At 44.6% G+C, this 14,239-nt stretch overlaps 1 protein-coding gene across 12 annotated transcripts in view; it reads left to right on the top strand.

The window, feature by feature from the left end:
* PATJ (PATJ crumbs cell polarity complex component) overlaps nt 1–14,239 on the top strand; it is a 1,359,209-nt gene that overhangs the window by 852,389 nt on the left and 492,581 nt on the right. For all 12 annotated transcript variants that reach the window (XM_085602445.1, XM_085602441.1, XM_085602446.1 and 9 more), the window contains one exon: nt 5,916–6,007. In XM_085602445.1, the coding sequence (XP_085458571.1) occupies nt 5,916–6,007 (92 nt within the window). The remainder of the gene's footprint in view (nt 1–5,915; nt 6,008–14,239) is intronic.

Below are 14,239 nucleotides of genomic sequence, written 5' to 3'. Positions count from 1 at the left end.
CACTTGGGAGAGGCGGAGATCAGAGGACTTTAGTCTCTGGCGGAGTCCCGGCTCCATATCAACCTTTTGGAGCTGCGGGCGATCCGACTTGCACTGAAGGCATTCCTTCCCTCTCTCCGGGGAAGTGTGGTGCAGGTGTTCACGGACAACACCACCGCCATGTGGTATTGCAACAAACAGGGTGGGGTGGGGTCGTGGACCCTATGTCAGGAGACTTTGCGCCTCTGTCATGGCTGGAACATCAAGGCATTACCTTGGTGGTTCAACACCTGGCAGGTTTTCTGAATGCCAGGACGGACGAGCTCAGCCGCCAGTGCTTGATGGATCACAAATGACTTCTGCACTCAGACGTGGTGCAAGGTCTCTTTCTGCAGTGGGGAGAGCCTTGGTTAGATCTTTTCGCCACGTAAGAGAACACGCAATGTAATCAGTTCTGTGCGTCGGAATTTCCAAGGCGGCACTCGCTCGGCGACGCTTTTCGTCGTGAGTGGAATTGCGGTCTGTTATACGCCTTTCCGCCTATACCACTTCTGCCCAGAGTGCTGAAGAAGATTCGGCGTGACCGGGCCCAAGTCATGCTTGTGGCTACGGATTGGGCACGAAGATACTGGTATCCCGAGCTACTCAGCATGGCGGTCGCTCCCCCGATTCGACTGCCGCTTCGGTAGGATCTTCTGTCGCAGCAGCAGGGGACTGTCCTCCACCCGAACCTGTCCAGCGTCCACCTCCATGCGTGGAGATTGAGCGGCGACAGTTGACAGCTTTCAATCTTCCTCCCGAAGTCTGTGATGTCATTCTGGCAGCCAGGCGTCCCTCCACTAAGACGGTATATGCCTGCCGGTGGAACACGTTTGTGGCATGGTGCACAGCGAGGTCTGTGGATCCCCTTTCTGCCCCTCTTTCTGAGGTTCTTCTGTTCTTGCTATCCTTGGCCCAGAAGGGCTCTGCTCTGGGCACTATCAAGGGTTATCTTTCGGCCATCTCCGCCTTTCTAAGGTTTCCAGAACAGCCTTCTCTTTTTAAGTCCCCAGTTGTTAACCGTTTCCTGAAGGGCATTGCACACACATTTCCTCCCATGCCTTTCATAATGCCTCAATGGGACTTGAATATTGTTTTGACCTTTCTGATGTGTGCTCCTTTTGAGCCCCTTCATAACTGTCCTTTACGTCTTCTCACTCTAAAGACGGCTTTCCTGGTAGCTATCATCTCTACCAGAAGAGTGAGTGAGCTCCAGGCTCTTTCTTCTAAACCTCCTTTCCTTTGTGTTCATCCGGACAAGGTGGTTTTAAGGACCTGTCCTTCTTTCTTGCCAAAGGTTGTCACGCCCTTCCACATCGGGCAGACCATCACTTTGCCCACCTTCTTTCCGCCTCCGCATCCTTCAAAAGAGGAAGAGAGGCTCCACCGTCTGGACCCAAAACGTGCGCTCTCGTTCTATCTGAAGCGCACACAACAGTTCTGGGTGGATGACCAGCTCTTTGTTGGCTACGGGGGTGCCAAAAAAGGTCGGACCGTGCACAAACAGACCATCTCTCGGTGGGTCGTTCTGTGCATCAAAGGGTGTTACTCGCTGGCTAAGAAGGAGCCTCCTGTGGAGCTGCATGCCCATTCTACCAGGGCGACGGCGGCCACTACTGCCTTGGGACGCGGCGTCCCCTTGCAGGATATTTGTCAGGCAGCTACTTGGGCTTCACTGCACACGTTTACCAAGCATTACTGCCTCTAGTCCAGCGAGACGGCTTCTTTGGCCGTTCTGTTCTCAGTGACTTTCTGGTGTAATCTATTCGTAGACCCACCACCGGGGTTGGTATTGCTGGGGTATCTATTCTAAGGTAAGGAATCTATCACTAACGTGTCTCTTTCAGATGCTCAAGTTACTACTTGTGTAATGATATATCTCTAAGAGACATTAGTTAGTGATAGATTCCTTACCGCCCCACCCATCCTCCCCGTTCTGCAAACTTATTTCTAGGGTTAAGGTCATCCCTTTCACGGCCCTAGTTTCATGGCACCAGTGGCCAGTTTCTAGCATTGCTCTGCGTTCCTGGCGCGGAAAGTTGTGTACAGAACTGACGTCAGCGCGCATGGGTGGTGCCTAAGTATTCACCGTGACGTCATCTCTGCGCATACGACGCCAGCGACGGACGTGGAGCCGCACGATGCCACCTACTGACGCGCAGGGGTACTGCTAACATTAAAACTTTCGGGATCCAGTCTAATGTCTGGGGATATTCTAAGGTAAGGAATCTATCACTAATGTCTCTTACAGATATATCGTTACACAAGTAGTAACTTGTGCATTTTGCTAGAAGGATGAGATATTGGATTGGTGAAAACAGAGTATGTAGGTGTGTAGAGAGGTTAATGTTCAGGGAGGAAAGCTCTAATGCTTTGGGTTCAGTGTGCATGTTGTGCTTCTCAGGATTAGGGATGCTGAGTAAACTGTAGCGGGGTCATGTGGGCAGTCTCTGAGAGGAGAGCACTTATGGGAAAGATTTGGAGAGTGGGGTTTACAGATCTTGTATCATCTCATGCTGATGATTCAACTGAAATCTGATGTCTTGCGAGTTGAAAAAACGTTTGAGTTCTGTTCAATAGTAAGTTGCTGTAATGAAGTATGAGACAAGTAATTATACTCCTCATGTGGATATGGCTATGTGTGCCGAGTTCTTCAGTGAAGAGTCAGTTTGTGTACTGCTGGTTTGGTGTAACAGAACTGTGAGCTTTGTTGATAGGGAGAAGATGTATTGAGGGATATTAGTGTCTACTGGGAGCCTGTGGTTCGGCCCATTACTGCATTTCAGTCTGTGTCATTGCAAGTGTAGTTTTGTTCCAAGATATGGTCCAAGAATACCTTGACTTATGCTGGAATTATACTGTCTGGTTACATTCTCTGGGGGTATGTAGGTCTTAATCATAATCTAGGCAGATGGATGAGTGTTTTTTTTTAGAATTCGTGTTAAGCATTTAGAGCCTTCAGGATATTAAACAATGTGGGGAAGACATTGAAGTTCTGGATTGTTATTTTCCCATTATCATACTGGGAGACCTGTACCTCACATTTCTGGTTATACCAACATGATGTACTAAATGATATTTTATTAAAATTGAGTAAAGAAAACATAGAATATCGATCCAAGAATGGGTATGTATTAACTAATAAATAAGAGCAGGTCAGTTTTAATGGAGCCGACTCTGATGCTATTTATAACTCATTAAGGGATCCAAGTTCACTGTAAGGGCTCAGTGTTTCTTATCTTGTGAATAATTGTAATAGGCTAGGAGGAAGTATTATCTGAGGTTTTTTTGTATGACATTGCTCTTTTTGTTTTAGGTTTGGTGGCCACATTAATATCACTTGAAAAAGAAAACCTGAAATAGATTAAATGTGGCTTAGCTGCAAAATGCAGCAATGGTGTATCATTCTTAACAGAGATAAATTCAGTAGTCAGACATAAAATGAAGCCTAAAAGGTGTGCATAGTTAACACCTTACATTAGGTTGACAAAGAAGACTCCAGGTCCCTGATGGATGAAGAGGACTCACACAAGAGCTTAAGTACTTAAAGATCCTTGTTTTCCTGCTCCAGGGACACAAAGAACAGAAGTTATCCTGTTTCCAAGAGGGTCCCCCTGATTACTGAGGACTAGACCCTGTAGAATACCTGTCTCAAACAATGTTGAACAGGAGGAACTTTCCTAGACGTTTTGAAAAGTTGGGACTTAGCAATATTTTTCTAGCTCCATGGGACTGCAATAAGTTGCTGAAGTGTGCCCTGGGAGGTTGCACTCAAAGTGGGCAGGAAAATCAGGTTCATACCGCTCAAAGTGTTTTGCAGTGCTTTGCAGTGCTGAAACCTGGTTCAGCAGGATCTGTCAGCGAAAACATCCAGCCTCAGGGAGTCCTGCCCTGCTATGGCTTCCAGCCTTGCCCTTTGAAGTACTTTGACTTCCTAAAAAAGTGACTTAGGCTGAAAGTAAATGTTTGGACTGGGCGAGGAGATCTATCTCACCCACAAAGCGACCACGCTGGCTACAAAATAAAGATCTGCCCCATATGGAGCGTTTGGCACCAAAGGCTTCAATGTAAGCTTGACAACAAAGCTGACTTCCTTGGCCCTTGCCTCAATGGAAGATTTTGACTTGGCTTTGACCAGAACGACCCGCTTGGTTTATCTGACCTCTGTTCTAATGTGTGTGACCTGACATTCTGCCTAGGTTCTACGAACAGTGACTTTTAATTGCCTACTTTACTTTTTCATGGCACTGTTTGCTTAACAAACTTTCGCAGGTTTATTTTGAGGATCTTTCTGCCTTTTTGCTAATAAAAGTTTTCTCTATTCGTCTAAATTGGTTTTCCAATTTTCTCGTGTTCAGTTCTTTACTACTTATTACTGCTTGAACGTAGCACGCACACCTAGGGATTGCCTTCTGATTGTTCCATAGCTACCAAAGGTTGAGCAGAGATTGGCTAGGAAATGTGTTTAGACCTAAACAGAGTGGGTTTATTAAGTAGATATTAGTACACCACTCCCAAATTAATAATCCAATTTCTGAGAGTTGTGCACGCTTCTCTTTGCTGGTCATTGTAAAACAAAAATGATGTTCTTTCCTTCCATTAAATATATTCCGTGTGTCATGTGCTGTTTAAAGTACTCATGTTGCTTCTGCCAAGTTATGCATCTTGTGTTCTTAAAGAGATAAAGAGGAAAATGTAATGCTTAACTCAGTCATATGGATGTGAACCAGTAACAGAACAACTGTTTCTGAAAGGAGGAGTTTATACTTGTCAGAATTTCATGTCCAAAGGTTGAAGTCACCTCATGTTGTAAGAATGTGACCTGACCCTCTTACAGTTTACTCCCAGAAATCTTGCTATAGCTGACAAACAAAACAGGATGCCTTTTAATGGATTAATGCATGCAGAGAGGCCCCCCATAGCAAGCAATTTCATAAACAAAAAAAGGCCAGTAATTCAATATAACTGTCATATATATGTTATATGTGTTTAGGTGGTGCTTTGAAACAGCACAGCTTTGTTCTGTGAAACACGCCATGCCTGTTTTCTGTGATTGCATTAAGTGACAGCGCACTTTGTTTTATAAATTGATGAACTTGTATATGAAAATTAATTAATAAGTTAAACTGAACAATACAAGTTCGATGAACGCTTGAGTTTCTGAACTTTATTTGTTCATAGAATTGGTTACTTTGGGTCCTATCTGTTTGCATGAATGTAAACTAGTGCACTGGTGTATCGAGTACTACACTGAAGTGCACTGGAACATTCTCTTCTCTGAAATACCCTAACATTGACTTTTTCAATAATTAGGTACATAGGATCCTAAAAAGAATGTAGAATAGTGTTAAGTATCTTTCGAAAACAATTGTGGGTACACCCACAAACTCTCTGGCTCAAAGGTATGGAAAAATTGGATTAATATAGATAGAAAGACAGTGGATAATTAAGTTCCCATTACCTGATTCCAACTCATACACAATGTATATGTAGAGGCCCTCAATGATGAGCTGGATCTCAGATTCCCCCTCCTGACTGTTAATATCCTGGATATCAGCCCTTCATGTGCAGTAAAGTTTACTAGTAGATGTGAGTTGCATTGGTGTGCTCTGGTGATGTGGGTGTTATGTAATATTGACTGATATCCTTTTGCATCTCTGTTGCCAATGCCTGGAAGATTCCATCCAGAGTTCATGCTAAAGGCTGTATACCAATATTTTGGTCCATTATGTTTTATTGTTGTCATAACCTCTATCCAGAAACTCGGATTCTGCAGTACTGCTAGTGTGACTGATGTTTTCTCTGCTTGCATTGTGTGTAATGCAAATATTAATACAGTTTAGAAAAATGTATGAGTAAAAATGTTAATGTCTTACCAGATTATTGTATGATTACAGATAAACAATCAGGTATTGTTTGGAAGAAGCCACCAAAATGCATCAGCAATAATCAAGACCGCTCCCTCCAAGATCAAGTTGGTTTTCATAAGGTAGGAGAAAAATACAGTGCGAGAATCTGTTCTCTGTTAAAAACACATGCAACCCTTTGTGTGAGAAGAACGGTTTTGTCACCTGTTAAGAACAATACCATTACTGTAATGCAAATATAAATCACTTTTGCGCTCCTTGGCGTTAGATTTATTTTCTCACACACAATGTTAGTGCACTATTGGTGCTACATTAGGTCCTGGTAAAAATAGCATAATACTGTTCTATAGCTTAACCATGACACTAAGCACTTATAAAAATACAGGTGGCCGTACGGGCATCATTGAATGTTCCAAAGGTACATTATGGATCCCTTTAACATGTTCCATGGCATTGGTTAAGGAGAAACCTGCATATGTGCATTTAAAAAGGGATCTCATAGAAAAAATCATAAAAGGAAAGAATTCTTTAATTTTATAATGTTTTAAAGTATATCCTAAAGTTATAGTGAAATGTTGAATGTATAGCCAAATAATCATTTTACCTTTAATAACCTTGTTTCTGACTCAGTTGTTAGAGCTTTGTGGTCTAAATGGTAATGATGACAAATGCCTGGTATTTCCTTCACCCCTTGACTGCATCAACTGTCTCTTTCCCTCTTTTACTATATTTTTAAAGCAAACCTGCAAAGGCCTGTATCACCTAAGCATTGAAGAAGTAGACTCATAACCAATTCAGACCATCGTCTGTGACCTAATTTACATGTATTTTTGGTAAAGATGGTCTCACTTGGACTTCACATCTGATCTAGCTACACATATATGGTCTGTAGTGTGCTGATGCATGGGTGGGTAGTTAAAATTACACACAGTGAGGGGCCAATGGAGACTAAGGCCAGAACATGAATGGCAAACACTATCCACTTTAGTTTCCCAAATGCCTTAGACATTCTTTCAAATAATATTAGCAGAGAAATGTTTAGTAGTGTTTAAAAGTTTAAGGCAATGTGTTTCAAAGCTTAGTACCAGCAACACTACGCATTTGGCAACTAAATATCTTTTTATTTTGACCTTAACAAATGTCTAAGGCAGAATATTGCTGCAGCATATGAGATGCATGGATGGTGTTCTATATATATAGGGAAAATATCTGTGAAATAGATAGGGAAAGAAAAGACAGAAGACAGAATTTTTTTCTCTCCACTCCTTTCTGGACAAAGTGAAAAAGGGTTGCATATTGATAGGAATAGCTTTCTCTCCTTCTTTGTTTACGAATGTCCATCTCTCAATACCATGTTGCTGTTCTTTACCAGGTGAAAAACTGCAAAGATTTTACTTAGTGAAAGAAGCTTGCGGAAATATCTCTATTTAGCTTTCTTATGTGCTGTATACCGTATTCCCATAATTTGTTTATCAGTGAGTTATTAATCCAATCAGAGTATGTAATCTAATCTTCTCTAGAAAGTTCCTTATCCCACCAACCACATTGGTTTGGTTAAAGATTCATTTTAGACCCACAGTGAGACAATAAGTGCTCTGTCATATCAAGGGGAAATTCAGTTGAAACTTCTATTTGGTAATGCCCCACATTGTATGAAAGAGGGATTAGCAGTAGGGATTATAAGGATGAAAGCAGTGTCTGCTTTTACATTTAAGCAGATGACACTCACTCTTTAGATTGACCAACCCTCAATCAAACAACACTAAATGATTGCTTAAACAAAGTTAAAAACGGGATGGAAGGACTGGAGAGATAACAACTGCCTTAAATGAAACCTTGACAAAAAAGTCATACTTTTTTATTTGGTTTTCACTCTTCTGGTTTAGTGCATGTGAATCTTTTCCCTACCTAGTAAGGCTGTTAAAAGTCTCAGAGTCACAATAGACTCTCACCTCAGCATGGGCAGCATAGTCATTATGGTAGCCATAGACTGCTCCTTCTATGTGCGCACGTTTAAGCCCATCTTTCTGCTTCTTACTTTATCAGGCTGGCAAGCAGTGATTTGACATGGTGTATACTACTGCAAAAGCCTCTATTTAGGCATAAATACATATTTCACCTACTTTTAAGACTCCTCAAAATCGGATAGCAATACTTACCTCCTCTGCATTTGCTTTATAGTGGCTGCCGATACAAAAAGTAATTATTTTTAAGGTCCTTAAATCCATAAATGCTAATATGGACGAGGTCTGGGCTTCGTCATCTAAAAAATCAGAGGCTACTATCTCTAAATTGTTACTTTACGAAATCTCAACCAAGGGATGATCATTTTCCATTACTGCCTCAAAACTCGGTACTCTAGCCTCCTAAAACTATCATCTTCCATACTCTATTTAGGAAAAGACTTCGATTACTGCTTTTTAATGAATGAAAATACATATTTTCTTCTCTGTTAGTTCTGTGTGTATTGTAGCACCATGACACCTTCCAAGTGATACAAATACAAAGCAAACACAAGGCGATGATAGACGGAGTGCTGAAACTTTTCAGACCCTCACCCCCAGTCACTGATCTGAGTTGAATCCATCATCGTTCTTTGGCTCACTTCGCCACCCCAGTTCAGACCCAGCTATATGCAATTCAATCATGACCCTGTTCCTCCTTGGAACAGTCCAGCCCAAACTGCCTAGCCAGGTGTTCCCTGGATCGGAAACAAGCATCCTGGGACCGGTTTCGGGGTAACACCCCTAATCAGCCAGGCTAGCTTGAATCCAGTGGCAAAGTGAGGAAGTGACCCACGTCTGGGCATACCCTGCTAACTTTAGGGCAAACAAAGCAAACACAAGGAGATGATGGACGGAGCGCTGAAACTTTTCAGACACTCACCCCCAGCCACAGATCTGGGTTGAATACATCATCGTTCTTTAGCTCACTTCGCCAACCCAGTTCAGACCCAGCTCTATGCAAATCAGTCTTGACCCTGTGTCTAATGGGAACAGTCCAACCCGAACTGCCAAGCCAGGTCTTCCTTGGCCCGGAAAGTAGCATCCTGGGACCGGTTTCGGGGTAACACCCCTCATCAGCCAGGCTAGCTTGAATCCAGTGGCAAAGTGAGCAAGGGACCCACGTCTGGGCATACCCTGCTAACCACTTAGGGCGCACAAAACAAACACATGGAGATGATGGACGGAGCGCTGAAACTTTTCAGACGCTCACCCCCAGTCACAAATCATTACAAAATAACATTTAATTACATAATTTAAATATTAATAATCCTTTTCCTGAAATGTTCCTAGCAATCCAACAACCTGGGGCAGTTGCATCAAATATGCAGCATGCCCTGTACTTCTGCAATTAGCTCCAGTATATCCTTTAAAGGTTTGAGGATATCACTTTTAACTTTACTGAAATATAATTCCATCTTCAAGTATCTTCAATTGCACTTCTCTATGTTTTGCAAAGAGATGATGTGAATGGTATTTTCCCTATCCTTCTCTAGTCCTCTTTTCTTATCATATACGTAACTGCCTCTCATTTGATGGGTGTGCTGATTGGGTCCTGCCTGTGGGTTATATTTGTACCTTGTGCAGTACCACAATTTATCCTCAGGTGGCCAAAGAAATGTATGTTTTAAATGGCAACTCTGGATCCATCCTACCTGTCTTGATGTCTCTTTTGTGTTCCTGGAATAAGTTAACCTACCTAACTCAAACATATCCCTAATCATGGTAAAACCACCTCCTTTCCATTACCAGCAAATCCTTAAACAAGAGAATCGGTAAAAGTTTGACTTTATATAAGTTGGAGTCAGTGTAATAGGGTATTTTGTTGTTGACCTTACCACGTGTCCATCCCCATGGTGGCAATCAAGTTATAAAGACGTGGTTTATGTCTGTTTGGTATTGGAATGAACAGAAGCCCTTTAATGTAGCATGCTCAAGCACAACCTATTTTCAGTTTGTGGACTCCCTTGTCTATTCATTAACACATTTTAGTTGGGCAGTTTCATAATGTACCTCTGCATTATGACACAACAGCCTTCTTGCTACCATCTTAAATTTGAAACAATTTTGAAACATTTTGTGAGGGAATCTAGCTTTCCACCCTTCCAAGATAAACTGTACAAAGAGTTTTTGCAGTCTACTCAGTTTCACCTTGTTACCATAACTTTGATGATAGGGCCTGCAAGTGGTAGAGAAATCCTGGGAGAATGTTCACTTCTGGTACGTTGGATCTTTATTGATAGTCATAAGCGGTTGAATGATCTCCCGCTGTTTGTGTGGACCTGGAGCAACACCTTAGGTACAAAGGCAGAATAAAAAAGTGAAAAGGGTGAGAACATGTTTTACCTGACTGACTATCTTGCCTTTGCACATAAGATGTTGAAATGTAGTTTTGAAATGTTGTCCGGATGAACCCGTTGGCTTTTTAGGAAAAAAGAATCCACTTTTGATAGACTTCTACAGAGTGCTGTTTTCATCCTATTGATAAATATATTCTTCACAGCCAGTGTTATATTATATGAACAAACATATATATGGCACAGTGCTCCTTATCCACACAGAAAACTGTAGATCACTCAAGCGGTTGTGACTTTACTGAAGGTTCCTCCGATGCCAAACTTGGACTACAAGTAACCTCTTTTTACATAGTCATTATTTGGTCCAGCAAATAGGCGAGTAAATGTCTCCACTATTGTAGAGTGTTTCCATTTTCTTTGGCTAAGTCTGGATAACTCACTCTCCACATTATTTGTTTATTCCTGCTAGCTTCTTGCACACGCATTTGATTCCAGCAGACAACGAAAGAAGTTCTGAAATCTTCAAATCATTGTCAGAATAAATCATGTGTCAGAATAAGATCCAAGATGTCAGACTTGTTTATGTTATCTTGCATCTGACAAATAGGTAATGTGTTCCGAATTTCTGAAACCATACTATTAGGACCCCAAGGAATCCCAAAACATCACCCACAAACATAAGGAACTTTACTGTTCCCTGTGGTGTCTAATAACCACAATTACTATTTTTGTAATTTTACTCTCCACAAATCAATGACTGACTTGAGAAGTAGGATGACAGTCAATTTTACAGATATTTGTTTCCTATACTCACCAGGACTCTAGGTTTTGGTCGTCAGTAGGTAGCCTGTTTAGTCTGCAAATATTCAGTACTAATTATATCAGATAGAGAAATCTAGCCTCAGTTTCCTTAACTTAGAATATCCCCAGGCGTCAGACTGGATCCGGAAAATTCTTTGCAGCAGCACCTCTGCGCATCGTGGGACGGCGCCACACGACCCCACCCTGACGTCGTCCACGTACGTGATGTCAGCGAGGTCATATAAGTCCCTCCCGGCGCGCTGACGACAGTTTCCTTATTTTCCGCGTGCAACACGGATCCGAAGTAAGCGGTTCCTCTGGCCTGTTTTCAGGCCCCTTTTGACGCTTCGCGTCTGGAACTGTGTGCGATGCCTTCGGGCTTTAAAACCTGTACCTCCTGTACGCGGCAAATGTCTGCGACAGACCCACATCTTATCTGTATGTGGTGTTTGGGCGGACACCACGGCTCGACAGATTGCAACACCTGCCAACACCTCAAGCCGAAGTCCCGGCGGGAGCGCCGGATGAAGCTCCTTTCGGCTCGTCTGTCCCGGTCGGAGTCGTCTCGTCCTCCAGCCTCCTCATCGCCAGCAGGCCCCTCTGGTTTCCAGTTGCGGTGTCGCTTGCTCTCTGTGGCCCGGAGACGTCTTTTACCCCTTCACGACCTCACTTCCGCTTTTGGGGGCACTAGTTCCCGGAGCCCTCAGGACGTGCGCCGCCAAGAGTCGCCTATCCGCCCTATCCGGGCGCGGAGGCTACTCGGACCCAATGCCGCGGCTCTGCAGACCTCCCTTGGGTCCGTTCCTGTCCCGTGGGCGTCCTCGGGGCCTCCGCTACTTGCGGGGTCCCCGACCAAATTGAGCCCTTGCCCCCCAGTGACGAAGGAGATATGGTGTCGTCAGGGTGCGGCGCCGGCTGGGTCCCCCTCTGCGACCCATAGCACCCCTGCTGCATAGTTCCGTGGGGCTCCCTGTGGCGTCACAGGTGGTTGCTGGTGCTCAAAGCCTTGCTTCCGGCACACCTCGGCCCCCCGGACAGGCGGCTGTCTGCCCGGAGCCGAGGTCGGCGCCGTACCGGCACCGAAGGCTCGCCTCCCTGACTCCGCTTCCTACTTCAGAGTCGAAGCCTGTTGTGGTTGAGGCTGAGTCGGCGCCGGTGCGGTGCCGGAGGATTGCCTTCCCAGCTCCGACGCCTTCCCCTTCTTCGGAAGCGGGGCTTGTTGTGGTGGACGTGGAATCGGCGCCGGATGGAGCTGACTCGTGCCGGATGGAGCCGAGTCGGCGCCTGACGAAGCAGGGTCGGCGCTGACCGGAGTCATTTTTGCGCCGCGTCGGTGCCAGGTTGTAGACTCTTCTCTGGAAGCTTCAGGGGAGAGTTTGGCGTCGCCTTTATGTTTGGCTACGCTGGATCTATCCTTGCTTCTGCCTCCCTTAGAATTTGTGGACACGGCAGGATCCCTGCCTCCTCAGGAGCCCCATCAGGACCCCCATTCGTCAATGGGGCTTCCTTCCTTTGGGCATTGGTAGCACCCTCAGTGTATTGGTAGAATCAGTTTACAGCCCTCGCCTACAGATGAGTTGCTGTCCCCTCCTCGGAGGGCTACCGAGGCCGGTGCAACATTACTTAGAGTAGTCTCCTTAACCACTCGTGTTCTAAACATGCAGCCCCCTTCGGTCCCCTTGCCTGTCGACCCTCTGCTTGGTGTCCTTCATGGGTCGGGGAATGTGGAGCCGCTTCTGCCCTTTGAAGCTTCTCTTTATGACGCCCTTTTGGGCACCTGGGCTCGGCCGGCTTCCGGTGATCCGGTGGCCCGTTCTGTCTTGCACCGCCACCGGCCTGCTCCACATGATCCAGTTTGCTTATTTGTTCACCCAGACGTGCAGGGGTTTGTTTTGCAAACTGCCTTCCCTTGTTGCCTCAGTTAATACTTCTTCACTCCAGGGAGTCCAGATGGCTTGAGTCGTGGGGTCGTAACATCTTTGCCTCCACTAGTGCTGCCCTTTATTCACTAAATACAGTGTGTGTCTTGGCTCGGGCTACCTCTGCATTGTGGGACATTGTAGAGTCTCTTTTTTCAGACCCCTCTTTAAGCGCTCGTGTTGACCTCCTTCATCTTCTTTGTGATGGCCATGACCTTGCTGAATTCACGATCCGCTCGGCCTTGGATACCGCCGATTCCTTAGGCCGAGCTATGGCTGGTTCGGTTGCCTTGAGGCGCCATGCCTGGCTTCGGGATAGCGTCTTCCCGGAGAATATCCGGGAACGAATTGTTGATCTACCCTTTGATGGGGTTTTATTTTTTTGATGCCCATGCCAAATCGGCTGTTCGGCGTCTCCTTGCGGGCTTTCGCCCTCCGCCGTAAGCCTATATTTCGCAGGTCTTCTTTTCGCATGTTCTAAGATGCTTACCCTTTCATTTAGCATCCTTTCGATGCCTTATGCGTTTTGAGCTGGCAATAAGCCTACTGTGGCAGTGTTCCACTGGTTGTTGTGGCTGGCCTCTGACTGTGGTTTGCCCTAAGAGGTGTTCCCCGTTGTTTGGGGTGTCCATACTCCAAGTGGGGTACTGGTATGCTATTATATAGCTCTGCTTTATGTTATGTGGGCCTAGAGATCCTTTGGGCTCTATGCATCCCCTGGTGCTCTTATCTTGCCGTTGTATGGTGTTCGATATTGTGACTTGGCGCAATCGTCTATACGTCATGGGTCGTCTTGCTTATACGCGTCGTTCTCCGCCTTGGGAGATTTTCATGGTGTTTTTCACACTTAGAATACTGATGCCACCTGCCATTATATTCTAGGTGTGCTCCTTTACCACCCATGTTGCATGGCTGTGGCTCATTTACCCTTCTTTGCTATATATATATATATATATATATATATATATATATATATATATATATATATATATATATATTTATTTATATATGTGTGTATATGCATGTTACCTTGGGTACTGTTCTTCCGACATCTCCACCTCTCTTCGCTGCTACGAAGTATAGACCTATATCTCCATGAATCAGGGAGCTTTTTAGGGCTGCACTCTGTATTGCCCTTTGTCTATGCTGCAGGATGTCTTTCAGTACACTTAGGTGCACTTTGTTGCTTTTCCTGCATCTTCAGCAATAGGGTCCCTTGTGCGTCTCACTACCTGGGATGGTTCCACGGCTTTACACTGCTCCCTTCTTGGTGTGCAGAAACTAAACGATATCTCTCTTTCTGGCCAAGGGTTCATTGTTACTCCCAGTCAGAG

Source organism: Triturus cristatus, chromosome 4_2 (genome assembly GCF_964204655.1).
Source record: "Triturus cristatus chromosome 4_2, aTriCri1.1, whole genome shotgun sequence".
Lineage (NCBI taxonomy): Eukaryota > Metazoa > Chordata > Amphibia > Caudata > Salamandridae > Triturus > Triturus cristatus.
Note: the sequence above shows the minus strand (reverse complement) of the source record. Positions and strands in the feature narration are given on the sequence as shown.